Source organism: Botryllus schlosseri, chromosome 10 (assembly GCF_051294905.1).
Source record: "Botryllus schlosseri isolate E-star chromosome 10, Bs_hap1, whole genome shotgun sequence".
Taxonomy (NCBI): domain Eukaryota; kingdom Metazoa; phylum Chordata; class Ascidiacea; order Stolidobranchia; family Styelidae; genus Botryllus; species Botryllus schlosseri.
The window spans coordinates 21286999-21314550 of record NC_137245.1 but is presented as its reverse complement, the minus strand read 5'-3'; the positions used below and the strand labels follow the sequence as shown (position 1 = coordinate 21314550).

The 27552-nt window shown below is 41.6% G+C and overlaps 3 protein-coding genes across 5 annotated transcripts in view; 2 read left to right on the top strand and 1 right to left on the bottom strand.

Annotated features, from left to right (window-relative positions):
- Positions 1–1674: 1674 nt before the first annotated feature.
- LOC145448106 (uncharacterized) lies at positions 1675–26114 on the bottom strand. Of its 3 annotated transcripts, none has more exons than XM_080326427.1 (27): positions 25686–26112; positions 23787–23923; positions 23591–23721; positions 22712–22869; positions 22555–22650; positions 21194–21407; positions 19333–19427; positions 19160–19273; positions 18417–18522; positions 18266–18333; positions 17509–17655; positions 17391–17450; positions 16367–16486; positions 16165–16236; positions 15070–15192; positions 14654–14757; positions 12851–13172; positions 10899–10995; positions 10461–10528; positions 8019–8081; positions 7183–7308; positions 5995–6125; positions 5006–5213; positions 4545–4715; positions 3103–3237; positions 2975–3040; positions 1675–2277 (listed from the first exon to the last, which is right to left on the bottom strand). In XM_080326427.1, exons 1-27 carry the CDS (start codon positions 25740–25742, stop codon positions 2173–2175), a joined length of 3294 nt encoding a protein of 1097 aa, XP_080182553.1. In that variant the 5' UTR covers positions 25743–26112; the 3' UTR covers positions 1675–2172. The 3 variants fall into 3 exon arrangements, with proteins under 3 accessions (XP_080182553.1, XP_080182554.1, XP_080182555.1); XM_080326428.1 differs by lacking the exon at positions 25686–26112 and adding an exon at positions 24405–24801; XM_080326429.1 differs by lacking the exon at positions 16165–16236 and having other exon boundaries at positions 25686–26114.
- Positions 7613–27552, top strand: part of LOC145448122 (protein yippee-like 3) — an 80849-nt gene continuing 60909 nt past the window's right edge. The window contains exon 1 of the mRNA XM_080326449.1: positions 7613–7637. The gene's annotated coding sequence lies outside the window, so the exon portion shown is untranslated. The remainder of the gene's footprint in view (positions 7638–27552) is intronic.
- The window catches only part of LOC145448107 (lipase maturation factor 2-like), a 105578-nt gene continuing 85647 nt past the window's right edge, over positions 7622–27552 (top strand). The window contains exon 1 of the mRNA XM_080326431.1: positions 7622–7636. The gene's annotated coding sequence lies outside the window, so the exon portion shown is untranslated. The remainder of the gene's footprint in view (positions 7637–27552) is intronic.

Genomic DNA, 27552 nt, shown 5'->3' with positions numbered 1-27552 from the left:
GTATAGTAGGTAATCTCGAGCAAGTATATCCGACCAAGTACGGTACTGCTCAGATTTAAATCTTGTTCTTCGCTGCGGCATGTGTTACAATCTTAAGCCGTTTTCCCTCTGCCATGACTGCAATATTGTTGCTCCAAATCATAAACTATACTGTTTTCGACTGTAAAGCATTCAAAGAACACGTGTTACAGTACTACTAATGACTCATCAACTCACAACGCGCTTGTACAGAACCACAGCTGCTACCAACAGACTCGACCTCAGCAAAGCAGACTTTCAATTTAGTAAAGCGAAGCACCCGAATCCGAGTCAGCTGTTGCAGAAATCATTGAAGCTTAGCCGATTACCCAATCAAGAACCGTGCTTTCGTGATTGCCCGCCTTTTCGCAACTCTGCTATCGTTGGCCCGCCCACTCTTCACCAACGACTTTCAAACGCATTTAGACAAATGTTACCGACTTTCCTGCGAGCTTCTTGCAGGCCCATTATTGTTTTTTAACAACAATATACATAATAAGCCATGGATACGCAGTATTCCAAACATTTTGCAAATTTTGAACAACCCTAGTGGGCACCTTTGCAAGCAGCGCATGGCAGAAGGACTCGAGATACACCCGCATCACTACAACACGTGACGCAATAGTCGAGACTAGAACTAGAACCGAAGTCTCTCGTGCCGATGGCGGGGGATTGGACAGTCGTAATGTGATGCCAAGAAATACACCACAAAGCCAGAGGAGCGTGGTCAGAGTAGACTTCGATGACACCAAAGTAAAAAACAGTAATAACGGCGTAAATTTCTACTCGATCACGAGCAGAAGTAGCAATTCTCAATATAAAAAAGTATTTGTACTAGCAGTACATCTGTAAGTGGTTGATTTGAAAGGGCATAATTTGGTTTGTCAATCGGCGGTGACAGGTGACAAAATTGCAAGATGGATCTTCGTGACATCGACATATTGTAGCCATAAACAGGTCAAACTTAGTCAGAGGCTACATCATCGGCATTCCAGCCGATTTCAGCTACAGAAGTGACGCAATCCGATTTTGAAACTGTTCAACTCGACAAAATCCAGAAGGCGAAAATTATAAGGTTTATAACTTTAAAAACTTCCGAAGTTTATCTATTTGAGTCGGTAGTGAAAGAATACGAAAACAAGTCGAGCATTCCGAAAGAGCATACAGTAGCCTACTTTCGTTACTGACTCCTCCGGCACAGAAGCATACAGGGTACAGGCACTTACAGCCCATCAACCACAGAATCTAGTCACTAGTAATAGCAAATTTATTCAAGTTTATATAACGGCTGGGCACCTACTTCAATAGCGTTAATCATCACAGAGAGAGATATGATATTCTTTTTCGCCTGCACCATCGAGATGCTTTGACGACGGAGTTGCGATACGGCCCCATGAGGTCATCTAGTCTGCGCCCCCGGTTTTTTTCTCCTCCATGCTATCCGTGATTGCTGAGCGCCTAGCAGGATAGCTGCGGATACCAATTTTCGAGTCTCTGGTATGACCCGGCCGGGGATCGAACCCACGACCTACCGCTCGAGAAGCCGGACGCATAACCATTACACTATCTCGCTCCAGCATTTGCAACTTCCATTTCTCAGCTGAGTACAAAAGCAGTTCTTCTAGCTAACTGATCTGCAGTAAACGAACAAACCACTCAACATCGACACAGACATTTAATTAGAAAACGCATTCAATCCGCTTCAGTCCACCAAGGAATACGGCAGTTCGCGGGAACTTCATATTTCAGTAGTACCGTGGAATGTAGAACATTACAGTCATATAACGCTCTCGAGTTGGCTAGGCCGTATATGAAATGGTAAAGAGTTCGCTACTTAGTAAACAAATATGACTATAGCAACAGTATAAGTATTACACATCCAAACGCCGCCGAAAACACATAACACGCACAGTAGCACAGATTTGATCGGCCTCCGATATCGCCAAGGTATTCCATTTCGCGCCGTATAGATTGTGACCGATACACCAGTCGCGACATTCCAGCGGTCCGTTTACAAGAACAATTTTCCATTCTACAATCTATTCTTGCGTGCGGGTACAATATGAAATGGTGTGATTGATATCGTAAATAAGTAAACATTGCGGTTCAATAGATAAATTGGTAACTGCATAAAACGAACTGGCGCGGCGACCGTTACGTCGCCGCGTGCGACGCTAATTGTAATAGTTTATCGTCGTCTTTCCCGCGTAACTTTATGATCTCTTGCAGTGCCTGCTGCACGTCTTCGTCCAGTTGGCCCTGGAATAATAGACGAGTAGGAGCTCGGTTATAACGGTGTCTGACGCTTGTTAAAAGCTAGCGAAATTGTTTTCAAAATGATAGTTGCCGGAATTGGAGCGTGCGAAACAATAAAAAATGACAGTTGAACAAGCGGCACTGGAGCATGTGGCCATATAAACCTCAAAGCTGACTCTAACATCCCAACCCTTACCGACACCAAACCCTAATCTTAACGCACATGCTCATGCTCAAGTGTCGCATGCTGATATGTCGCCTGAAATTATACACGCCACGGATAATTTTGCTAGCAACCCAAGTTAACGCGCGGATCTCACGACTCATATTACACGTCGCTGAAGCAGAATACCAAAGAACGGGACTTCCAAAACTATTTGTCCTCGTCCGGCAGTTGTAAAAATCAGGCAGAACCACAACAAGGCCGGGTTTTTGACGGCAAGATTCCAAGCTTACAAAACCGTTCAAGCTAAGTTGGAGGTGGAACAATAAAAGGCATCAGGCCGAAGTACATGCTATTACTCAGGTACTGCAGTTTCATCCCGAGCACAACCAAATCCCATAGAATCGCTTTGCAAGGCAGAGAAAATTTTTTTTAACATCTGACACGTCTTCGATATCTCGAACCAATCAAAAATCTTGAAATTCACCAAAAAACGAAGCCTCAAGCAAAATAAATGTCAAATAAATTTTGTCTCACCGTAATCGCGGCAAGCAGATGGCCCCTATAAATCGCTACCGTCTCCCGCTGCCGCTTTTCTGATTCCTGCCGAAACACGAGAAATCAAATTTTCCGGCCCGCAAACGCCTACCCAAGCTTCAACTCACTTGAAGATGTCGCGACAGGTTCTCGATCTGGCTCTTGAGATTTTCGATGTTCTTCCTCTCGCCTTCATTCAGCTCACTGTGCTTGGCGGCGAGACGGAGGGTCATGTCACGTCGCGACGTTCGAAGCGATTCGACCTGCGGCAGATTGGAGAGACAATTGTCATTAGCAGTTACTTATGAGACTAAGTTGAAAAAAATTTGGCGCAACGCGAACAACATACTGGACACGCTACCAAACACAAATATATTTTTGTCCTTGATGTTTTTGCATCACCGACTTATGATATACATACACACGATCTGCGCACATGCATACCATGAGTGTATGGCGTGCTACGTGCATATGTCGCTGGACAAGAAAGATGCAGATATAGCCTTGTAAGGCTTTCTAAGTCTTGCACCAGCCCTCCATGCTATCCCGGAATTGCCGAGCGTCAGGCAGGGAAGCGACAGACACCAGTTTTACTAATCACGTTTTTGGTCCGACCCGGCCAAGGATGGAACCCACAACCTACCAATGAAGAATCCTGACACTCCACCATAACACTATACTGTCGACATTCCTGTCAGGGAGGGAAAAGCAGCTCAGGCCTGATTGCGTGGTCAAAGAAGTCATCGTCAATACTCGAGTATGAGTAGAAGTAACGTCGTAACTTTCTGCTGGAGTACAAGTCTAATTGGCCATTTTTAAGTAAGAAGTAAGTATTTTAGAATCGGTTTTGCCTAGAAACTGTTGAGTAGAAGTAGAAGTCAAAAAACACAACCACGTAGTATATAATGCAAGGAGGCAAACCTACTCTCGAGTGATCTAAAAAATAGAGAAATTCGTTACTGACGACGGGATTTGGTAGACTAGGAGTTTCTAGTTTTCCAGAATTTCTAAGTTCCGTCCGACTTTTTACTCGCAACCAACCACAAATAGCATCACAGCCTTCAAAACTATCAGCATTTCGGTGCCGCAAACAGTACCGATACATCGGGCAAGAGTGAGATTGTAGACTATGACGTTACCAGCTTACCACGCAACAGAAGGCACAGCGGCGCAAGCGCAACAGTGTAAATCTGGATGCTGCGACCCGGTAAATTCAAGGCCGCGATCCCACGTGGTTGCATCGCCACTATCCCGCACATTAACATACCAAAAATTGCAGCTAATGGAACGCACGCAATAACAAACACCATTTGGAAGCCCGATTCCCATCATCAGTTCGATCGACATTAGGGCAATCCCCAGATTTTGAGCAGTTTCGAGTAAACTAACACGCAGGAAGATGCAATACAAATACTTTTTAGGAGGAAATCCAATGAAAATGAATTTTTCAAAGTCCGGTTCAAAATTTTTTGCAAAATTCGACACGTTTTAGAAGCCCTAATTTGCGCAGCTCGCGCACCACTACGTTGCTTAAACACAAAAACCACGCCGGACAAACGGCTTCACCCACCTCATCAGCGGCCTTGCCCAGCTTCTGCTTGGTGTCGGTGAGCTGCTGCCGTAAAACGTTGACCTGTATGTCGGACTCGCGGCACCCGGCCCGCAGCTGCGACGCCTCGTTCTCGAGTTTGATAGACCGGGCCTCGCTCTGGTTCCGCGACACGCGCATGTCGGACAGCTCCTGAAAAGAGTGAACATCGGTGTTCAAGTGGTGGTAACAGTAACGCTGTGAATCGTTACTCAATTACAAGCGAAAATTGCGATTTCCGAGACACATCAATGCTTCTGTATCTGGAGATAGAAAACAAACGTCTGGAAGGAACTCGAGTGGGTAGATTCAAAATGCAGATTTGGTCGAGATGCTGAACACTTCTAGCAGTCAAACGGAGATGGCTACTTCCGAAACGACCGATGACATTACAATTCGGCAAAGCATTTCACGAAGGTGCGTAAACGTCGCGGGTGACTCACCTGCTCCTTGCTCGCGAGTTCCAGTTGGAGCATCGCGAACCTCTCGAGCGTCTTCGCGACCTCCTTTTTCAGAGCGTCCGCGTCTTTCTTGATCCGGACGCAGTCGGCTTCGTAGACGTCGCGCGGTATCGAGTCCTCGCGCATTCTCTCGATCTCCGCAAAGGCGTCGGCCAGCTGCTGCCGCAAGTCGTCCAATTCTGACTTCGATCTGAAATCGATTACCAGCCAATATAAGACACGCAACAGCCGTCGCCGCGACAAAATAACCGACAGGTGGATTGATTTGAAAAAGGATAGTTTTTTCCAAAAGTAAGTTGATTGACAATGAGAAGGATCAAAGAACAAATAACATAAAAAGCTGCGAGATCTTTCCATAATCATCATGAATACGTAGAACCTTTAAATTGAATTTTTTCAGAACTATGAAACGTGACATAGGCCCTTTCTGTTCTCGGCAAACGATGTGGGTCAAATTTGGGGGTTAAGGCCGGGCATGGTTCAGATGAGGATAGGGTTCCGGTTAGGTTTGGGGTTACGATAAAGAAGTGTCGATTTCGGATTTAGGGTAGGGGTTAGGGTAAGTTTTGGGGCTGTGAAGTCACATGTTAAAGTGTCGCACGCGTTTTTCATTGAGTCGCAAACCCGCACAAATAGATGCCAATTTTCAAAAGTATATTTAGTTACCGGTTGTTATTTCACAGGGGCGATTTTACCAGTTGTTATCGACAATTCTCTCATAAAAGCAATGCGAACGTACCCCAAGCTACTCGTTACGTTACAAAATTCAGTGTGCAACAGAGGTAAGTAGTTTCCTCTAAAAAACTGTTCCAAGTAGAAATCTAAAAAAATAACCACTGGCATACTTAGTGAAAGTACGCAAAAACCTACATAAGTAGGCATAAAAGTATAATTACTTCGTTAATGGCCGCCTCTGCTGTAGACATATATAGAGAAAACGCTAAACCCATTTCAAGAGAGGGTGAAAATACCTTGACAATCCCGAGTCTTCAATCTGGTGCATCATTTGGTACTTTATCAATTCCTCGCGCATTTCCTTCACCTCCGTACTCAAGTCTTCCTCTAGTTTCTTTTTCTCATCTTCGACGGTCGTTAGCGAAAGCTAAGAGCAAAACAAACTATATTCAACACAGCAGTCGGCTTTGCAAATTTCTTTATCGCTAAATTTTTAAAACAAAAATCATAATTTCCCATACTTCTGCATTCTGCACGTCACTGAACTTCAAAGTAAATGAAAACAATATAAATACCTGGAAATAATAATTGCAACGGGCCACATTAGCGTACCGTACCTTAACCCACGACGACAAATGTCACCATAAAAAATACAAAAAACGAATTAGAGAAACAAAATAAGTACAAAGAGAACAATTTACCACAGTTTTATGACTTGAGAGCTTCTTGGAGGTACAGAACTTCAATATGCAATTGAATAGTAGGCTATATTCATATTGAAATATACCCGAATATTTTCTCGGCTGACACCCGTCAGGGGTAATCGTCAGCAAGCAACTTAGTAGAGAATTGGAAAGGGCATTCCCTTTTAACAATCGTATCACCAAATATGACGTCACCAGCATCAAATTTTGAATATTCGAAGCGAAGATATCGCTCAAGCTACAAGTATTATTTTTAGATGGTACACAAACTCCCTCTGTTGACACGAACTGGGATGGTGTACGATGGCTGTCAGTAGAGATGATGCATACCAAATTTGGATCAATTCCAACCACCAGAAGCGAAGTTATTACAGTAGAAAAATTTCTAATTCCATGATTTTATAATAAATAAGTAAAGAGTCAGTCATCGTAAACACTATTTTATTCAAATCCAAATTTTTCTACAGCAATAACTTCGCTTCTAGTGGTTGGAATTGAGCCAAATTTAGTGTGCATCATCTCTAGTGACAGCCTGACAATTTTATGGGGTTGACAGAAAAATTTTGGAATTTTTTGATGATGAATTCAAAACTTTCTACTGCAAGAATGTCGCTTCTACTGGTTGGAATTGAGACAAAGTTGGTGTGCAGCGTTTTTTTTCACCAACTTAACAATTTTATCACATAGCCAGTGAAATCTGAAGAAGTTTTTTTTTTTTGAACAGCCCTAATGCAGATTTTCAAGACAGCATTCACGGCGATTCAATAACACACAGCCTACCCTGGCGTGCCTTAGCTCAGAATCTAGACGGCTGCATTCCGCCACTTTTCCATGCAATGCGTCTTCTCCGGCTTTCAACTTTTCCTCGAGATCTTCGATGATTCGATTCTTTGCGTCTATAGATGTCTGAAAACAAATCCGGACATGTTGCGAATGTCAAGACTGCGCCGGACCATTTCGGAAGCCCCGATTCAAATAGCCGGTTCGTGGTACAGAACTTGATGACGCAGCTTCTGTCACGTCACAACATCAATCGCAAGAATACAATTAGGCCTGTGACTGTAATTGGAAGACTTTACCGGCAGACATGGACAGCTAGATAATTCTCGACAAATTAGAGCGAAATGCCAGTAATTTAATTGTAATCTAATTTGTGAAATGCTTCCGTGCTTCAACGTTAATTCTAATCTAATTTCTGGTTTTACTGAAAATTGGAGTATTTGGTTGTATTAAGAACCTAGTCATAAACAAACATGTATGTCTACCTATATTTATTAGGCATATCAAAGGATGACTAGGATCTGTAGAGAGAGATAGCATGGTTATCTAAAAATGGTACCTAGCAAAACTGTACAGCGCGAAACGAACCAAGCTTGCAGCACAGACATTAGGCATTCTCATGCTCCGATTAAATACGAACTGAACTTGATTCCATTTCAAGATTTCGCGAATTCAGTATGCTAATACTAATCTAATTTGGAAAAACTGGGTAGATTTAGTTCTAATTTTAATCTAATTTGAAAAAAAAATGTGTAGCTACAATTCTTTGAGCACAGGAACACAAAAATATAGGCCACTAGTCACTTGTACGAGTACCGGTACTTGAAGCAACTTACGTGAAGTTTGTCTTGAAGATCCTTCTTTTGAGAGTTCGTATGGGCAGCATTTTCCTCTTCGACCTGGTGAAGCGTAGTCAGGTTAGCCAAGTCAAAATTAAACTTGAATGTGACTATCAAACCACAATGGAGTGCAACACTAACAGCACACAAAGTTACACAAATGACAGACATGTATATGATCACCGGCGCAATAAAACGTATTCTACCTGTGGCTGAGCCTTCTTCGGCTGCTTATTGCGTGGACTCTTTTGGCCAGTGCCTTTTTTGAATAAGTTGAACGGCATTGTCACCATCAATGTAACTCCAGAACTTGATAATTAAGATAAATTCCACTATTTAGGCACTTCAAGGTCAAGAAAGCACTATGTTTAAATAGCATAGTAACCGCTTTATGATATCATAATCCAATGTTCATATTGTGACATCATAATGAAAATCCCACAACTGCCTCCAGCTAGACACCTAGACACATTTCAAGAAACTATTGCTGTATTGCTGTTGCCTGATAAAACATAACTTCATATTTACGACACACACTTCAAACGATTAAATTACCTCTGACATAAATGGTGATTTACCACATTTACTGTTTCTGTCAACCTGTCAGACAAATTAGTCACAGTAACCATGACTAATGGGTCAATTTTCTATAATATGGTACATTAGTAACAGCACATTGCTAAAAAATTACCCATTAAAAATTATTACCCAGAAATGGACTAGTCTGACCTTGTCACTGACCTGAATATATACAACACAAGCCCAATCTGAGATAGAAAACACTTCAACTGAGCAGTCTGTCTAAGGTGCCAATATGGAAATAGATAATCTTGGATCTTGTAGAGACTAGCCAAACACAAAGAAAACATATCAGTGGTCGATATCACCTTTGAAGGCAAAGCTAACCAGATCTGTCGGTGGCAACATCTCACACATTCCGATACTCCCATGAAAATATTATTACATCAAATTGAACACGGATTGCCGTAGTAATCCTCACAAGCCTGCAGCTAATCTCACCAAAATCGCTGATAAGACCATGCAAAAAACAACAACCCAATCCAACTCCTGGTTTGGCCATCTTGCCAAGGCAATCGTTCCAAAATGAGACACATCCACAAAGAAAATGGATGAGCAATGTACATATAATTCCAATGACATCATCCTGCAACATAGCGTCTAAAAAACCAAACCACTTGACCAAACTGACGATTAAGCAATTACAGCTGCACTGAAAAGCTGCATGCTAAATTTGGCTGCCTACAGATACTGAGTGACCAAAAATGGATATACAGACCACCCAAGCTCAAAACTAAAGAGGCATATCGGAGGCAAACTAAACTATGAGCCAAGTAAATTGAAAAAACATCTCAAATAGAGCTGCAACAAGTAATCCGAAAACAAAATCAAGAGACTCGACTACCATCAACTTTTCTGTCTACAACAAGTACTTTTCTAGAAAGATGAAAGCAGAGGAAAATAGAATGCTGTGTTCATACAACTCTACACAAGAATGTGCCCTAAATTAACCCCAACCAAACAACTCTCAACTGCGTAAAATATCCTACAAAACACTGTCTATCTCACGAACACGGTAAACTAATCATTACTAGCTTCACAAAATGACTACAGCGTGATATCTCGGTATAGCTCAGAGGAGGTACACACAAGGATTACGTCTATACCCTGAGAAAATCATATAAACAAACACTCGCAAACGTATCAAATCAACCTACGCTAACATCAACAACGTAAAGCGGATGACATGCAATCGACTAATAACACAACCTCAAGCCTAGCATTCATTAGGCACTGTGCTAGCCTCAGGAAGACTACACTGAAAACCAACCGAGCTGACCTACTCTGTTGAAGTGGGTGAACAGCATCCAATACATATCTACAAACCCTGTTATTAAAATCTCTACACCAAGTGAACTCAAGCCGAGCGCATTCTTATCAGACTGTGACGACAACCCAAACGGATGACTACGAAAATGTGATAAGAAATCCATAATTGAACCAATTATAACGGAATCAATCTCTTTACGCAATTACCCTGGAAGCGTCACTAGTTATTTCAAACCAGTACGACTGATAACTAATTTTACGCTACACATCCACTAAACTACGAAAAACACTCGCATAATGGGAAAAAATATACTCAACACTGCCGTTTCTACAATTTGACAATCTCTTCCACTTTCACAATAACTTGATCAGTATTATAGTACGAGGACAAAGCTATCAGAAACTCAAGTCTATAAATGTAAATTCCCTTATTGAAATAGAATATAACACATAACCTCAAAAAACCACCTACGATCCAACACAAATCTTTCGAATAACCGATCGAATAGCAATAAATTCACGCGCAACAAAGACATCCAGAATCCAAAAAATCACCAGACAAGAACAACATCTACAACAAATAACACTCGCCTTCAACGTTTTCAGTAATGAGACCACGTCTTGTCTGACGCCGAGCGTAGAACCTTCGGATTTCAGACCTTTGTGAGGAGAAAAAATGATGAGTAACACAGAAGGTGAAAATTTCGAGTTCGAAAATAGTACAAAAGTTATGACTAAGCATAGAGCAGACATGAGTAACCACCAACTAAAAAAATAGTACATTTCTCTCGCTACAGGTAATCTAGAAACAAACACAACAGCGCCAGCATTAAACTCAATTGACAAGAACTAAGGGTCAACGGCGTACAAAGCTAACAGCGGTAGCAAATTGAGATAACATCGAGATCTTATCCTTTCAAGGTTACAAAACTATATCTTCTCAAGTTTTTGTAACCGAGCCTCTGGGTGCAGTTTTAATTAAGCAGCTGTACCACAACAGCTCTAATCAAGATCAAAACATCGCCTCACCTGCTTCCTTTAGCAATGTTGACACACTTTCCAACTCATCTTTATAAGCGCTGAGCGTAACTTGGTCTTTGGTGCGTGATTCCTTCAGCTTTTTCAACTAAATTTAGTAACGTCTGTTAATCCCTATCGAACCACAATATCAAAAGTATGAAATCTAACGGAAAAACATGAGAAACTAAATACACGTGATCAAACGTAGAGAAAGTAAACAAAACAAAAGCAGGCCATGCCAAATGAGGAGCATAGCAATTATTCACCATTGGCGTCTTTCAGAACGGATTGAGCAGATAGCACATCATCTGAACAGATTCATGGCTGTTAAAGTACCAGGACAGTTGGCAAACCGCTAAGGCGACGTATAAGTGTACTCTGATAGCACCTGATCAGCATCACAATTGGTATCCTTCAACACACCATGACCAGTTGTCACGATGTGGTAAGGATGGGCAAATGGCAGGTATCTCATTTCAAGCTCAGTATTTGGGTACTGCTGTCAAATGGTGACCCAGTTCATAAACCCTACTGTTTTATACCTCGCATAAACGTTCAATAAATTACATTACAAATTACACGATTGTCACAATGAAAAGGAGCATCATAACTTTGTGGGTTACCTTATACAGCTAGATTCGAGAACAGATAGAGACGATTGCAATATCATGTACAAAGCAACTGCCAAGCACACATCTTGAACAAACGGTTTGCGGTACAGAAACTTAAGTCCAAAAATAGTTTTTAGAACAGCTTCCGTTGCTGAATATTCGAAACGCACCGGCCACTCATCAGCAGAGTTAACGGCACAATGCAGCAAGACATGAAAAACCACTAGCTTCAACTATGACAAAAGCAGATATAGTCAGTAACAAAATACTTCTATTCAAAAATGCGTATCCCTTACATGTAGTAGACCTACTTACTGTAGAAGTTTTGTATAGAATACTTTCAGTTCAACTGAAGTTTTCAGGCAAATATTTTACCCGTCAGATTTATCAAAGTAGAAAGTAGCTCCGGTATGTATCTTCATCACTTTCACAAACGCAATTGTCATAACAACAGGGCGAAACAGGGGTGAAACTATCACCAAAAGTTAACGGCACAGCGGAGGACGACAGGAAAAACCAACTTCGTCAATTTTCTAACATCTGTGCCATTCCAACTACCACTCGTACGCGAGGAGAGATTTACTGTACTTCCACTTCTATCCGAGTAGGCGTACTTTAGTATGTGAGACGCGTGTGCCTCTTATCAAGGCACACAATGGAGCACGATATGAAAAGCCCACACGGTCAATTTTCGAAATTCCCACTTCTTGAATATGTGACTGGCGGTACTGAGCTTGAATATTGCTTTCAAGACTACGTTCATTGCAGTAGAATTAAACTGTGCAACATCTTCCGTGCATTGCATAGTTCAAATTGATTTTCTCTTGTTTCTTTGTTAAGACTGCCGGTACAGCTGACTATGCTTAGCGTTCCGTTTCGTTATCGCATTATGTCATAGGTCACACTGCCAATTTGGTTTTTGTTTGAATCTCTATTGTATATGCTTCTTATCTAGGGTTACCATACGTCCTAGCGTGTAAGCGGGTATTTCGGCAGTCAAATCGGGAAAATGGCCTTTTTGTTGATGGGCATTGTTAAAAAGCGAGTAATTCGGGAGCCGAGTCAAAGTGAAAACCTTTTTCTTTAATCAGCACATCGAGATTTTCAGTAAATATTCAAAAATCAACTGTTTGCGATTTCAGTAAACTAACTTTTATGATTTGAAACAAGCGTCGATTTCAAAATATGGTAACCCTATTCTTATCTTGCCGTTAACTCTCATAAGGGGCACATGAAAAGTCTTCCAGCTGATAAATTCTGCTGCAATGAATGTAGTTCTGAAAGCAACTTCTACTTGTACTCAAGTGCTGAAGACTACTTAGACCCCCATATGACACAACAAAATCCCACCTCGCGTTCAGCGGTCCTCTGACTTTTAGCGGCAACTGCCAGCTTCTCCTCAATCTCCGCCCGCTGCTCACTGGCCAGGGCCAGCTCGCGCTCCCTGCCCGCGTACGCCTCCTCCAAATTGTTACGTATTCGCCCCAAGTCCGCACACCGCTTCTCGGCGTCGGCGACCTTGCGACTCAACTCCTGGCGCAGATTCTCGGATTCCTCCGTCCTGGCACGCTCCTCCTCGCATTTGAGTTCCCAATCGCGGCTCCGCTGTTCCGCTTGGTTGCAACGGCGCTCCGCTTCAATGATTTTTTCTTTCGCTTGCGCGATAATCGAACTGCAAGAGCGTTGGGAAATTCAGCGTGGGGATCGCGTGCGTTTCAACCAGGGCTGTGATGACTCGACGGCAAATGACTCGACCTAGCCTTATGACTCGAGAATAGAATGATCAAGACAGCTATTTCAATGTAACTTCGAAAAATAGTGGTATTGGTAGTTCGTCAATCAGTAGCTTGATGGTACTTTAAAAATACGGTCAGAAACTAAGTGTGAAAGAGAGAGGAAAATCAGCATGTTGTGAACACGAGGGATTCGATGTCACCCAAGCAGAGTCTGGAAAAATGGGTTGAACACGACTTGAACTTGGAACTGAACAGTGAACACAATGACTTGGATTTGGGCTCGGACTCGACCCTCTGCTCCCTGTCTCGGTCTTTACTTGACTGGAGTCATAACTATAAAAGTAAAATTGACTTGGAACCCCGGTTTCTATGTTCTGGGGCAGCCTGCCATCGGGCATTTTGTGAAAAACAGATGAGATTCAGCTCCCGTTTTTACAATAAAAAAAGTGATAATTTTTAAATAGAACAAAACAACATCCGTTTTATTGAAGAATAGAACTATCGGGCACGCAATTTTTCAAAATTCACAATTCACAAACCCACAATTCAATAATATAAAGCCAGCATACAGCATATTTTGGAAAAAAATATTATACAGTCGCGCAATTAAGACAGTATACGCCGTACGGACAGAGGTGGTCAGTAACGAAGTACTCCTCTACTTTTCTAAAGCACCCATCAGGGTTGCAATGACTCGAGTCACCATTTTCTGATGTCTCGACTTGACTCGAGTTGTTTTCTCAAAATACGAAAATGACTCAACTCGAGTCAATCAGTGTATCAACTCGACTTGACTCAAACCAAGTCATATGACTCGTGACTCAGACTGCGAAGACAGACATTCCATTGTAATCATGAAGAATACTAAAGTAACCACACTGCTGGGATTTCGTCTATTAGTACTGGTATTTGAAAATGCGACCAGTAAACAGCAACTGCTAAAAGTGAGGAACATCTGTATATTATAAATGCGAACAATTCGATATCACCAGAGTTATAAAAAGTGGGCTTAACAAGACTTTAACTGGAAACTGGGCAGTCAACACAATGATATAGACTTGGACTCGAGTCATAATACCACGACATGGACTCGATCCTCCGCTCGCTGACTCGGACTTGACTCGGTAGTGAATCGAAAATGACTCGACTTGGCTCGAGTCAAAACTATACGTGCGTGATTTTCTCGTGACTCGGACCCTTTTGACTTGGTTACCACCCTGGCGCCCATGCAGGTTTTGATCACTTGCAGTACTTTCACAAACGGTTATGCTACCAGACCACTCCCCCTTTTACTTTACTTAAAACAAGTACCAACGTTGACTACTTTGACCACCTCTGGGCCACCACAAAGTGATTAAATGGCTTCATATTTTAGACATGGAATTTTCACGGGATTCTATATCATCTACAAACAAACCTTTCGGATTTCTTCCCGTTTGCTACCTCCTCTTTCAGAGCGTCGTTCTGATTCTCCATTTCGTCAATTTTCTCGAGCAGAACCTTGTTCTCTTCACGTAAATTCTGAAAAAACGAATTCACACACGTGATGGTTTCGATCGGTTTAAAAGCGGCCGTACGCATTCACTTGGTGACTGCCACACAAATTACATTCGCAAATCTGGGAAATACGGCCTAACTCTGTTAAAACAGGAAACCATGGCTATTCACCCTATAGTCCGTTGATATTCTCCCAGAAATACTACACAACTTCCACGAGAGAATTTCCACACTGTGTAGCTGCAACTAGGGTCATTTTTGACGTACCAGATTAGATTACCAACACGAAAACTGGCACACATGCGTAGCGCATAGCATAGACGCTTTGATACTCACTGTGTTGGTTTCCTCTTGTTTTCGTAGTTGTTCTCTGGTGCTGTTTAGAATGCCGGCCAAATTCTGGTGGTTGCTGAGTCTCTTCAGCAAATCTTCGTTTTGACGCTTGAACTCAACCGAGAGCTGTTGGAAGACAAAAATTAGGACAGATGTTGAAACACGACCAAACTTGACGACAGGGATGAAAGCCTAACCCAAGCCAGTAGCTACCAGGGCTGCAGAGTCTCGTTAAGTTTTCTCTTGTTAGAGTCAGAGTCTGTTAAAATACTTGGATTCCTACTGCCTTAAAATTGAACCAAATTTTACAAATGTTACTAAGTGTCATTCCAGATGTCACGTAGGCATACCTTCACAAAATTCATTGCTTTCTGTGGCATAAGTGGTTGGTAATAACGAAAAATGTACTAAACATATAATTTTCCAAGTAGATTTACAGGATTGATGCAAATAAGTCAAAAGTCGGAGTAATACTCGAACACGGTTGTGAAGTGAAGCCGAATCCACGACCTTGATAGCAACAAACCATAGATAATCCTAATGGATCGCCATGTTAGAGACTCTTAGAACCAATTGCTCAATTAACTTTGAAGCATGATGAATTATTACCACCAATAGAGCGCACCGATGACATCACAGACCGAAGCAAGCCTACCATACATACAGGTAACAAAGGGGACTGCTAAAAAACGCACATCCTTCTCCGTATGACTTCAGCTTCCCATACATTGCATGCAATACCAATTACAGTCAGTTCCCAAATTGAACAAGCATCTCGAAGAACGATAGGCACGGTGTCATGGAGACCACAATTGGAAATTTCAGCACGGGGCCAGCAAATTCGGCACTTGGCGGCCGCTAATCCTGATCCTAGCCCAAAGACATTGAAACATACACACCAACTGCCATAAATCACAATTGAAGCTCACATTTAGTGATAAATTATTTTCGAATTTATAAACACAAAAGTGACATCATGCTTTCACAATAACATCTGGTTTTAACATTTTTATCACCAAATTCACTAAGTGCCAAACGCACTGGGGCAATACCAGCCCCCTAGCTACGCTACCAGTAAGACGGGCCCACGCAAGTCACCTGCTTCATTTGTTCGAATTCGGTCTGCCTCCGACTCTCTTTCGTTTCGTAATCCTCCTTCAAAGCGGCGATCTACACAATTTCGCGTAACAATTAACTTCGAACGATTGCGACAAAATTAAGCAATGATGATGACGACGACAATTGCGACACAAACACGGAATCGAAAAACGCACATATCTGATCACGCTTCAATACCCACATGACTGTTGTGAGCGTCACGAGCGCTTTGCTGCAGTTTTTCTTTCGCGACGTTGTTTTCTTGCGATTTTCGCAACGCCTCCTCCAGATGAGATATCCGCTTCTGTTGATCTTCCGACATCTGAATGAATACGGTATGACAGACGAGAGTTACTCGTCAGCTGATATATGGGCGATACTTTGACGGGCAGGACAGCCCAGTGTGATCCTCACAAAACTCCTAAAACTATTGAAGTTGCAACATCGAAACAGAACTGTGTCGGATCCAGAGGTGGTCAAGTAATCAAGGACTCTGCAGTAGCAGTACTGCTGTTAATTTCTACTCAATTAAAACTACTAAAAACGATTTCCAAGACCCCAAGACACTCACAAGTGATGCGTACTGACCTCAAAACAGTTAATTCATGGTGGCTACTTTTGATGCATCTTCGCGTACCTTTTCATACCTGCTAAAAATGTCCGCTCCCATTACACGAGATCCTCGTCAACGGGAAATATCTACTTGCCCCCACCCAATAGCAACCTAACAGTGAGAGATCTATCGACTACTCAGGACCTATCATCTGGAATGAATTGCCACAACGTATCCGTGAATTGCCTTATAACAGATTCAAAAAAGACCTAGGCCTACTTAATCACCTTTTGTCGATATATCAACACTGTTGTCCTACCTCGCCCAGACATTGCTTCATTGATCATTTGCTATCATCGTTTACTACAATTTTCCTTTTTAACTACCATTTTTTACAGCCAGACTGTATAGAGTCAAGTGTACCTGTTTGATGCGATGTGATCAGACTAGTTGACCCTCAAGGTCGTATCGATCATTCCTATCTAATACCGAAGACTGTGCAGTGTGAATGCATATTTTCTGTGCCACCATCATTGCCGTCTGTATCTTACGTAGGCTATTTTGGTTGGATGAAAATAAACACTATCTCTCTCTTTTTCTCTCGCAACTAACGTAATATGACTAATGACCGTAGAAATATGTACGATGGTCGAAAATATATTACGGGCTTTACCTTTTCCAACCTGGTCACCACGGCGACGTCGACAAGCTTTTTCGTGGAGTCCGCGCCACCCTAAAAAATGTCAGGGTAGAGAGAAAACTCGCGCCGAAAAAACGAAAATTCACAAAACCTTGGCGGCGGGCTTGGTGGCGGCGGGAGAGTCTTCAACCTCTTCCGGGGTCGGTCTCAGCGAGTCCATGGATTTCGATACGTTAGTCATCATTGCGGAGCAAGTGGAAGATACATCGAGTGACGAGTTAGAATCGTAAAACTTCAGCTGTCGATAAGAGAGGCGTTCTATGAGGGCTAACTTCGTAGAATCATCTCCGCGTTTTAAGAAAACCATCTACTGCGTTTTGCAGTTGATAACTGACGAGATGTCGATCTCGGCCACGTAACCACTGGGAAGTTCAATATAGAAGGAAAAATCTCATGTCTAGAACTGGTAGTAAGACCCGGTAGCAAGGCCCCGACAACTTTGTGAAAGCTTTGAATGTACTTTACATTATATTTATGCTGGTCTTTGCCTGTCAAGAACACACCGAGCCTTCACAGCCTTTCTGCGCCCAAATGGAATTGGCATTGTGTACGTATATTGTTATAAATAGTAGCAGTAAAGTATGATTCAAAACTGAATGAGCAATTGCGCATTGGTGCATGATCTGCATATACAAATTAGACGCCACAAAAAACCACAACTGCACACAACCTGACAGTTAATATTCTTAATAACTTGTTTGGCACCACTCGGTGTATATAATCTGTGTATGATATATTGCCAGACAATTTGGCTGTGAATTCTATTCATGTTCCACGTCAAATACGGCAGACGATCAACGTCCATAAATTGATCTTTCAACTACCGAACAACAGAAAATATGTGTCACCTCTTTTTCGTAGAAATTCGAGCCTGCTTCTCCGTAAAGAGGCAGTGCCGTCGAACCGGGAGCTATATCTGAAAAGCGCGAGTCCGACATTAAATATCATGATGCCGTCTCCGCAAACTGTAAAATCGCATTGACATGGTGTTTACGGTACCTTTTTTGCCCTTTTGCCGGGGCGTGGATGTGCCAGACTTGCCGGAACCGTCAGAATCTCGGTGCGGGCTGCTGCTCTTGATTTTAGCGCCGACAGCCGCCTTCACCTGAAACGCATTGGAAAATGCTCTGACATCCATTTGTATGCAACGATTATGGAGTTGAAAACATCGCAAGATTGCTGCACTGTGTTAAGATAGGAAGGAGTCGTAAATGAATTGTGTTAGGCTTTCAATCAAACACCCGCATTGTCCTAGAACACATAGCTGAGTGAATGCACGCTAAATTAAAAGTAACATATGAGCTACCATCTAAACGATGCGAGATATAAATCTGAAGTGGCACGTCTTGGCATACAAAATAAATATATTAGATCGTTGTCGATAATCTCGAGCACAGACTAGTTACCGAAATTCCCCACACCACCCTGATTCGATGACGAAACGACCGTGTCAAAAATGATCACAGATGTCGTTTGTGACATTACAAAGAGAAGCCGCCTCAAGAAGCTATCTCGTTTAATATCTGAGCTTGTTTTAATCCCCTTCTCCATCCCGTCATTCAAAACCATGACCACATATTCTTCCGATTGTGACGGCATCCAATTGAAATACAAAATATCTAGAACTGGATAATCAATATTGATGCTATCTAGATGTATAAAAATTTACATCTTTTACTCCTGCGGGATTTCACGAATCACTTCCCCGTTATTCATAAAACCACGTAAAGCCACCGACTTACCCGTGATATGTTACTCCTGCCTTGCTTCTTCTCCTCTTTTGTCCTCCTCAACGGTTTAGGAGTTCTGCTACCGCTGGACAAGTGAGTCCCGGCCACCAAGTCGTCAATATACGTCTTCAAAACAACACCAGTCAAAACGATAACCGACACATGCAACACAAAGCCACATATACCTGATGCACGCTGTCTAATATCCCGTCGCACGAGTGACGTTTGGTAGCCGCGTCGACAGGCCTGTAGCCGTTACTGCTAACGCTAAGCCGCAGTCCTTAACAGTTACACAAACCACGATCAGACATCGCCAACATTACGTATCACTCATACATAATTCATAACCAATAATCACAACCTCAATTCAACAATATTACCGGCTTTCCGTTGAAAGAGTTTTGAGACTCATAAACCTGTACCACGACTTCACACACAAGTGAAACCGACACCACTAACCACACTGTGCAGTCCAGCGCGCACGGGTCAAAATGGCACTTTTCAAGGGTCAGAAACAATCACAAGTCACTACAGAAGCAATGTAGCGTACTTGAGATGAAAAGCTGAAGCACACTCGGCCGAGAGAGCTATTACTCAAAGGCGCTTAAAAAGGCGACAAGGGACAGGATTAGAGAGTTCCATTGGTTGTTTTGGCAAGCTACCTATATCAACATTAATCTTTCTATATCCACGGCGACATCACCGTGACCGCTTTCAGGTTCGAGATCCATGCTATGGAATGTCAAACTCGCCGACTGACATTCAATCAGCGACTATGGCGAAACATGTTGCGGTCCACCCAATAACAGTATGCCTGTAGTTCATTCAACAGAGCTCTATCGCTTGTTTCAATGCACGGTATTTGCTGCCAGTTTATCGAACATAATTATAATGAACGCGAGCCATTTGTATTAGTTTTCATCGACATAATGAATTTACTTTGCGCCACTGCCATCACGATATTGTGCTTACGCCATCGTTCACATTATCAGCATTCAGAAGATAATGAAGATTCAAAACAACTTACTCAAAAAACAAAGTCTGTCTGCGAAATCATGTAGACAGAAAGAATGCTAGCAAAATCCGTTGAAAATATTGCATGGCTATGGCCGGACGGAGGGATGAAGAAAATCAAAAAAGCACCTTTATCGTTAACCGGTCATCTTCAGCTACTATACGACAGTCTACTACTACTACAGTGCTTCTGGATGATGGCCCTTGATCACCAAAAGGTGCCCTCTATCAAATCAAGTGGCGCTCTTTTTCTTGAGTGGGATTGGGAAGGTTCAAAATACATAACTCTGTACAACACATCTTCTGCACCACGCTGGACACCGAGTCGCTAGAACTTTGGTCCACATTCCAATTTCAAACAACGACCCCAAGCTCGAAATGAATCGTCTGCCTCATATTATAGATTGCACAACACTGCAGTAACATTTATATCTAAAATCCTTTTCGCAGGTCACGTTTAATTCGATATACTTGACGGTCTACTAGAGTATTCAAGCTCAAATAGAGAAGCACAGCAGACCTTGGGAGAGGATTATAAATCTGTCGAAGTAGTTGATTAGTGAAGTAGAAGTAACGTCGAGTACAAGTAGAAATATCGGTTTCCAAGATAGACCTAGATCTGTCTAAAAAACTATGAACTGTTCTAGCAAAAGTGGTAGTAGTCTACCCAGAGAGAGAAGTTAAAACATCCTTGAGTAGTCCGACTAAATTTCTACCAAAGCAGAAGTAGAAGTAATGTGGTTTTTAAATAAGTAAATAAATAAGGTATTCAAATCCAATGTTTAGTTTTGCGTAACATACTGAAAACTATGTAGAGTGGAATTACTTTGAAAAGTGGCAGTCCTTTGTTACTGACCAGTGGTCAGTGACCACCTCCGTAATGAACGCAAACTTCGTGGAGGGTAAAAATGCATACAAAATGGCACTATGACTCTGATTCAAGAACAGCTGAAACATCGCAAGCTCAAGAAAATAACAGCCCGACAGTACATACACACACGCTACTGCACTTTCGAATGTAAAACATCTCACCGCCTGTGCCGGCTTTATTGGCGGCCTCCGTCAGCTGGACCACGTGCAATGCGTCTATCACGCTCCTGCGATCCTTCTGCTTGGCGAGATGCAACGCCGTACGTCCGTCGACCAACGTTTCCTCGTGATTAGCCCCGTTCTCGCAGAGCAAGCGGACCACGCTCGCGTGCCCCGAATCGGCGGCCAGGGTCAGCGCCGTGTGTCCGAGCTTGACCTGGAAGGTGGCGTGAAAGAGATCAAGGTTACTGAACAGCAACTGCGAGAATGCAGGTGTCTGCTATGATGCGCCAGTCACCGATACAAATCTGATTTAAAGTGACACTGAAAAGTAGTCAGTACTGGTAGGCCTGCTTGAGTAGGAGTAAAAGTAATACCATGAATTTCTACCCAAATAATTATAATAGCAGCAACACCCCAATCCGAGCGGAAGTCCAAAACAAGAGTCTGAAATGTAGGCTACTCAAGAAGAGTAGTTTTGGAAAGTAGATTTGGTCGAGGGCGGTAAACTTTTTCCAGTTATTTGGAGGTCCCTACTTTCCAAATAACAGGCTTCGTGACTAACGCAAAATGACACTACAAAATAGGCGATAATATGTTCAGTTTGTGTGATACTATTTCGTCCAAGCAGTATGATAGATTCGCTCAAAAAGTAATGCAAACCTATCTCAAGACAACTTTATAGGGTATAAAACTCAAATTGTCAAAAGTACGTAGTTTTGGAGCGATAACTGTTGAGCAGAAGTGGAAGTAGCTGCGAGTAAGCTGTGAAATTTGGCTCGACATACAAAAAAATAGAATACAATTTGTTATTGACCACTCTGCTAATTCCATGATGAGGAGTGAGGACATCATAGATAGGTTACGACTATTGATGACAAATAGTAAACTGCTTCTTGGCGGTACAGAACTTCAATATACAATTGAATAGTATATTCATATTGAAATGAAGCCGAAATGTCGAATACGAGAGCGTACAATGTACTATTTTTAGATGATACACGAACTCTTTTTGTTGACACAGCGTTGGCTGGTGTAAACTAAATGACTTACAATAAATATTGGCAATAACGGGTTGTTAATGTTCAAATTTATGTTGAAAACTCCAGCTTCCATACTACGTGCATATGCTACCAAATCACTAGCCCAAGACGGCCAGAACGGAGGCATTACTTCATTTTCACAATATTTTATATGTTATTCAAGACCACAATATTTTATATGTTATTCAAGACATTTCGCCAACAGTGTTCATTTTTTTCCTCAAATACTTTGACATAAATATTCTCGGAGCGCTAAACGACTACCGTACAATAGAAATTCAAACAGAGACAGATAACGACAAAACGTGAAATCAGGCTTACATCGCGATGATGGATATTGCATCCTCTTTGCACAAGGGCTTTACAAACGTCGGCCCTACCCATCGCAGAAGCCACCATCAACGGCGTCCTTCCGTCCTATGACAAAGTATAATAATGCATCGGAAAGTAAACAGTACCCAAAGCAATCAAAACACACCTTGTCCGTGCAATCGAGATTCACATCTGCGACCCCGGCTATCAACTTGACGCACTCCACGTGCCCTTCAAACGCGGCGAAATGGAGGGCCGTGCATTGATTGTTATCGCTACGATTAACGTCAATAGAACGCGACGCTAAAAGTTTGGACGTGGTACCTGCAACAGATGTAAAAACACGTTGACCGCGTGCCTTTCGGGCCTAAAAATACCTGGGACAGGAGTAATTCGAAGGCCTGTGGCCATCGACAATAAGGCCTCATCGACAATTGAATCAAAATTGTCTCTGTTATTATCCATTTGTATTTACCAAGCACACATCAACCAGATTTAAAGCGATACCAGTTTCATAAATATTCACGCTGCATAGTAGAACAGAATAGAGTAACAGCTTTAACAATTATTTGAACATATCCAATTTGCACCATTTCTGGCACAAAAAAAAAAGCAGTCGCAACGTGAATATTCGCGACTTGAAGGCTGCAACGGACGAAAAATACACACACAACATATCTCAAACTCATATAAACTCCATTTGCGCCAAACCTCAAAAGTAACGCGCGAGTTAATTCGGAACCATTGCGGATCTGTGGACATATGAGCATGCGACATAATTGCATGCAACACTTGAACAGTGATAACAGGGTTAGGATCGGGTTGGGTTAGGATTAGGGTTTAGGTTAGGGTTTGGGTAAGGGTTAATTTCATATTTTGAGCAGAGGTTAGGGTCAGTTTGGAGCCTATAAAGTCAACGCTCAAGCGTCGCACGCCATAAAGTGTGCCATGCACAACTGCCATATTCATTATGTCACATGGCCTACAACCATGGACAGAATTGACACTGAGTGCTACTATAATGACAACAGATATATCACAAAACCTTTGTGTCCATATCTGGCAGCAGCGTGTAGAGGTGTAGCGCCCGTGATGTCACAGGCAGCGGCGTCAGCTCTGTGCGCCAGAAGTATATTCAAGCAGTCGTCAAGTCCTTTGGCGGCAGCATAATGGACACTGTGCAAGAATTGATAAAACGTAATCTTGCCCAGTCCAAGCTACAATTTATTGCAGCTACTTACACGGAATAGCCGACATTGGGACAGATGCGGTTCACGTCGACGTCCGGATGCTTGGTGAGTTTCGCGGCTACTTTAGCGGGATGGTTGCCCGCCACGGCCTGCCATACTCGCTGGTCTTGATGAGTCCATGCGGCATCCTAGCGAAGGATAAATCAAGATTAGTCAAAGCTACTAGCAATAGCTGCGCGAGAATACAACTCTACCTACAAATCAGATTCAATATTTCTACTTTGACCAGGAAAAAGTTCCCCCTGTTGGTTAGCACATATCCTGAAATTATGCCACTCAATAGCGTTGTCAGTCACTCAGCATTAGTCGCTTAAATTCGCAATTCGGAGAAAGGTAATGGGCTATTGGCAAGAAATTATTGGAAGATACATCATAAATTATTTCTAGACGGTAATTAGACAATTATTTTTCAGACCAGCAACATCATATTTGCACTGGAAGTTCTAGGCTGCATTAAAAGGCTATATTTCCACTAAAATAAGACCAAATTCTGCAGCACTTTAGTTCTCAGCATATCTATTCTAGTTAAGAATAAGATCAACAAATTTAACCTCCTCTGGCTATCCAGTTAGAAAATCTATAGAAAATCCTAACATTACCATATCTCACCAGTTTTTGTACAGGAGCAAAACAAGCTGGCGCTGAGTGCTTTGCTCCCATAGCGAAGAGCAACCTCTATCAGTAATGTCAGTACGCCCTTATAAACAAGGCCATAGCTATAGCAGTCAAAAGCACCAACATACCAGCAACGTCAGTAACTGAAACCGGGCAGCGACTCTAAATGACACAAGTCTATCAAAGTCAACAGAAAATAGTAACTGTAAATTTACTCTCCAAAGTGAACAACACTTCCTAGGTCAGCCATGGACGATTTCTAAACAATAATCCCATCCATATTCACACTAATCTTTTTTTCTGCAAATCTACAAGTATTATTGTCTAATTATACACAAACATACATTTTAATTGCCCGTTGAAATGAGATTACAGAAAACGGTAGTCTGGAAGCACTTTTACTATTCCAACTTACCATAAAACAGCCTACAATGCCTTTAATAAAACTATTCTTGCATTGGCAATAAGATCGTATCACATCATTTACAAGTCAAGAATCCAAATGCTGGATATACTGGGAAAAAATGAACGGTATCTTCTCTATCCAAATTAGGTTTGTTGCACTTAACAATCCACAATTAAACAACATTTTACCGTACTTAGGCTTGCGATTCCATTTAGAGCGAATGTAATTTGTAACAAAAAGATTAGATGGATATATTTCCTTGAATCTGCTTCCATTGCGTACACATATCAATTGCCAATGAATATAATGCCTTCCTGCCTACATCAGCCTAATTTTAATTCAAAACGATCCTAATAGCAGACAGCTGCGCAGTTCATAAGTACACTAGCAAGACTGTAATTTAACTAATTAACAGTAGCTTTTTATAAGCTCTAAAAGATGAGTAACACCGAAATGACAGCAAAGTAATGGGATCTATCTAAAAAATAACTTTCTGACCTAATAAGCCATCGCATGAAATCGCCTGGGGCATCCGCTTTGGTTAACAAGTAAGTTACATTTATTCCCATAATTGTGCTGCAATGATCTTAGAGAAAAATAACACCACAACAACTTGAAATATCAAATATAGTCTCAGAAATGCAATTGAAGAAGGCAATCAAGAATACATCACAATTTCGACAAAGTAGAATCTACCAACATTAAAGAATTTCTATTTCCTCCGTTTCAAGTAGGCAGGACCAACCAACATAAGTGCTTACTAAAACGCAATTCTAAAAATAAATAAATTCCTCTGTATGGCATGATCAAAAGCTGTCAAGCAGTAGCCAGGACAAAATTGGTAAAAAATGAGACAACGGCAAGCTTACCTTGGGCAATGGACTATTTGATGCAGGCCTCTTAAATTTCTGTTTGAATCCTTTCATAGTTGCGTCAGTAATAGTTTAAATCAATCAGGATTCATAATTTTATAGATTCTGAAATGGAGCAATAAAATAGAAAAATAAATAGCTTGCTATCAAGCCATCATACACCAAACCAATAGTCCTGCTACATTGAGTATACACAGACAATATAAACACACATCAGCACTATTATGTCGCTAACATTCAGGAGTGCTTCAGTGAACTCAATATTGAAGGGCGGCTTACTGGAGGCAACACTGATATAGGAATAGTTATCAGAAACACCACCCAAGGGCACTTGACAGCTTGAAAATTTATAGATCTTTGAGAACAAGTGGGATCACTACGCATTAATTTCAATAGTCTGTCTATCACCGAGATTCTGGTACCATTATGAAAAGCATTGTAAGCTATGCTAGCATGTATGAGCTTATAATGAACAGGGATTATATATAGGAATAAAGTTGCACTATTGCATTATCCCCTCTGCACGTTTACAACCAAATTTCAAATCATCACTATTATTGGCAATTTGGCAGAATCTGTGATTGTAAATTCAGAACGCATCCGTATTTTTTGGGTCTTAGATTGGATTTACTACCTCGTATCGTATACCCAACTCTGAACGAGAATTTGAGACTATATACAATATATATATGATTTTTAAAATTGATAGGGAATGCCAGAATAGGTACCCAAATTCTGTGTAATATTACAATATTTGTACAAAATATTAGAAAGAGTCTCACCCCAAATTGAAGAACTGTACTAATTGAATGCATTATCGCATACTATTATACGTACAATTGCTGTGCAGGAAGAGTACGAGCTGCCAGAAGTCATCGGCATTCGGCAATCTTGTGAAGATTCATTGGATACTAAGTAAAGACAGTCATGCACGACCTACATCAAAAATCATACACCATCCCAGAAACAAATTACAGTGAAGGTTTATCATGGAATGCATCAAAATCAACAAAATTATCAGAATTGCTTCTTCAATTCTCCAATCTTGAGGTCATTTTATATTTAAAATGCACTTGGCTGGAAATCTTACCCCATTAATCGATGCTCATGCTGTGAATACAGCACCTTTTACCGAGTCCTATCAATGGCATTATTGGCCTATACTTACTAGATTAACTACTATACTAGTTCCTTGACTTACTTCTCAGTAAGTACTAATCGGAATCGCCATCGGCTGTATTCCCCATCTGCTATTGCATCAAGGCATCCACTGTGTACTTAGTTGTTGTTTTTCTATTTTCGTTTTTTACAAACCACCATAACTAGTAAGAATGAGTGTATGTATCTATATACTTGTTTCTAATCTCCTAGGTTCCGGCTTGACATGAAGATCGTAAGGATCATATCGCCGGCACCCGTCTATACCGTTATAGAGCTAGTTACGCGCTATTATTACTGTATATGTGGGTTTTTTTTGGTTTTTTTGAGTATTTTTTTGCATACTCATTCTGTTTATTCCAGTTGATGAAGAACTAAATCTCTCTCTCTCTCTCCAAGTCTGAAATATCGGCATTGTTCGAACAATCAGAGAGTCGCAACGGGTCATTGTTGTGGCCATCGTGTCGCGGTTATCCGATAGTTCTGAACAATGCACATTTCAGATGTTGCGGGTGATTTTTCATCAAAGACTGGAGCGTGACCATATTTCTATTCATATTTTTGGAATCAATGCGACAATAGCTTTCGATCAAGACCAGATTCAGTAATTTTTGCGCTCTGGAAGATAACTTTTGGATTGCCAGAAATCCTACAGTCGCTTACGCAAAACAATTCTTCACTCCAGCCTCAGCGAAGCGGAACGAAG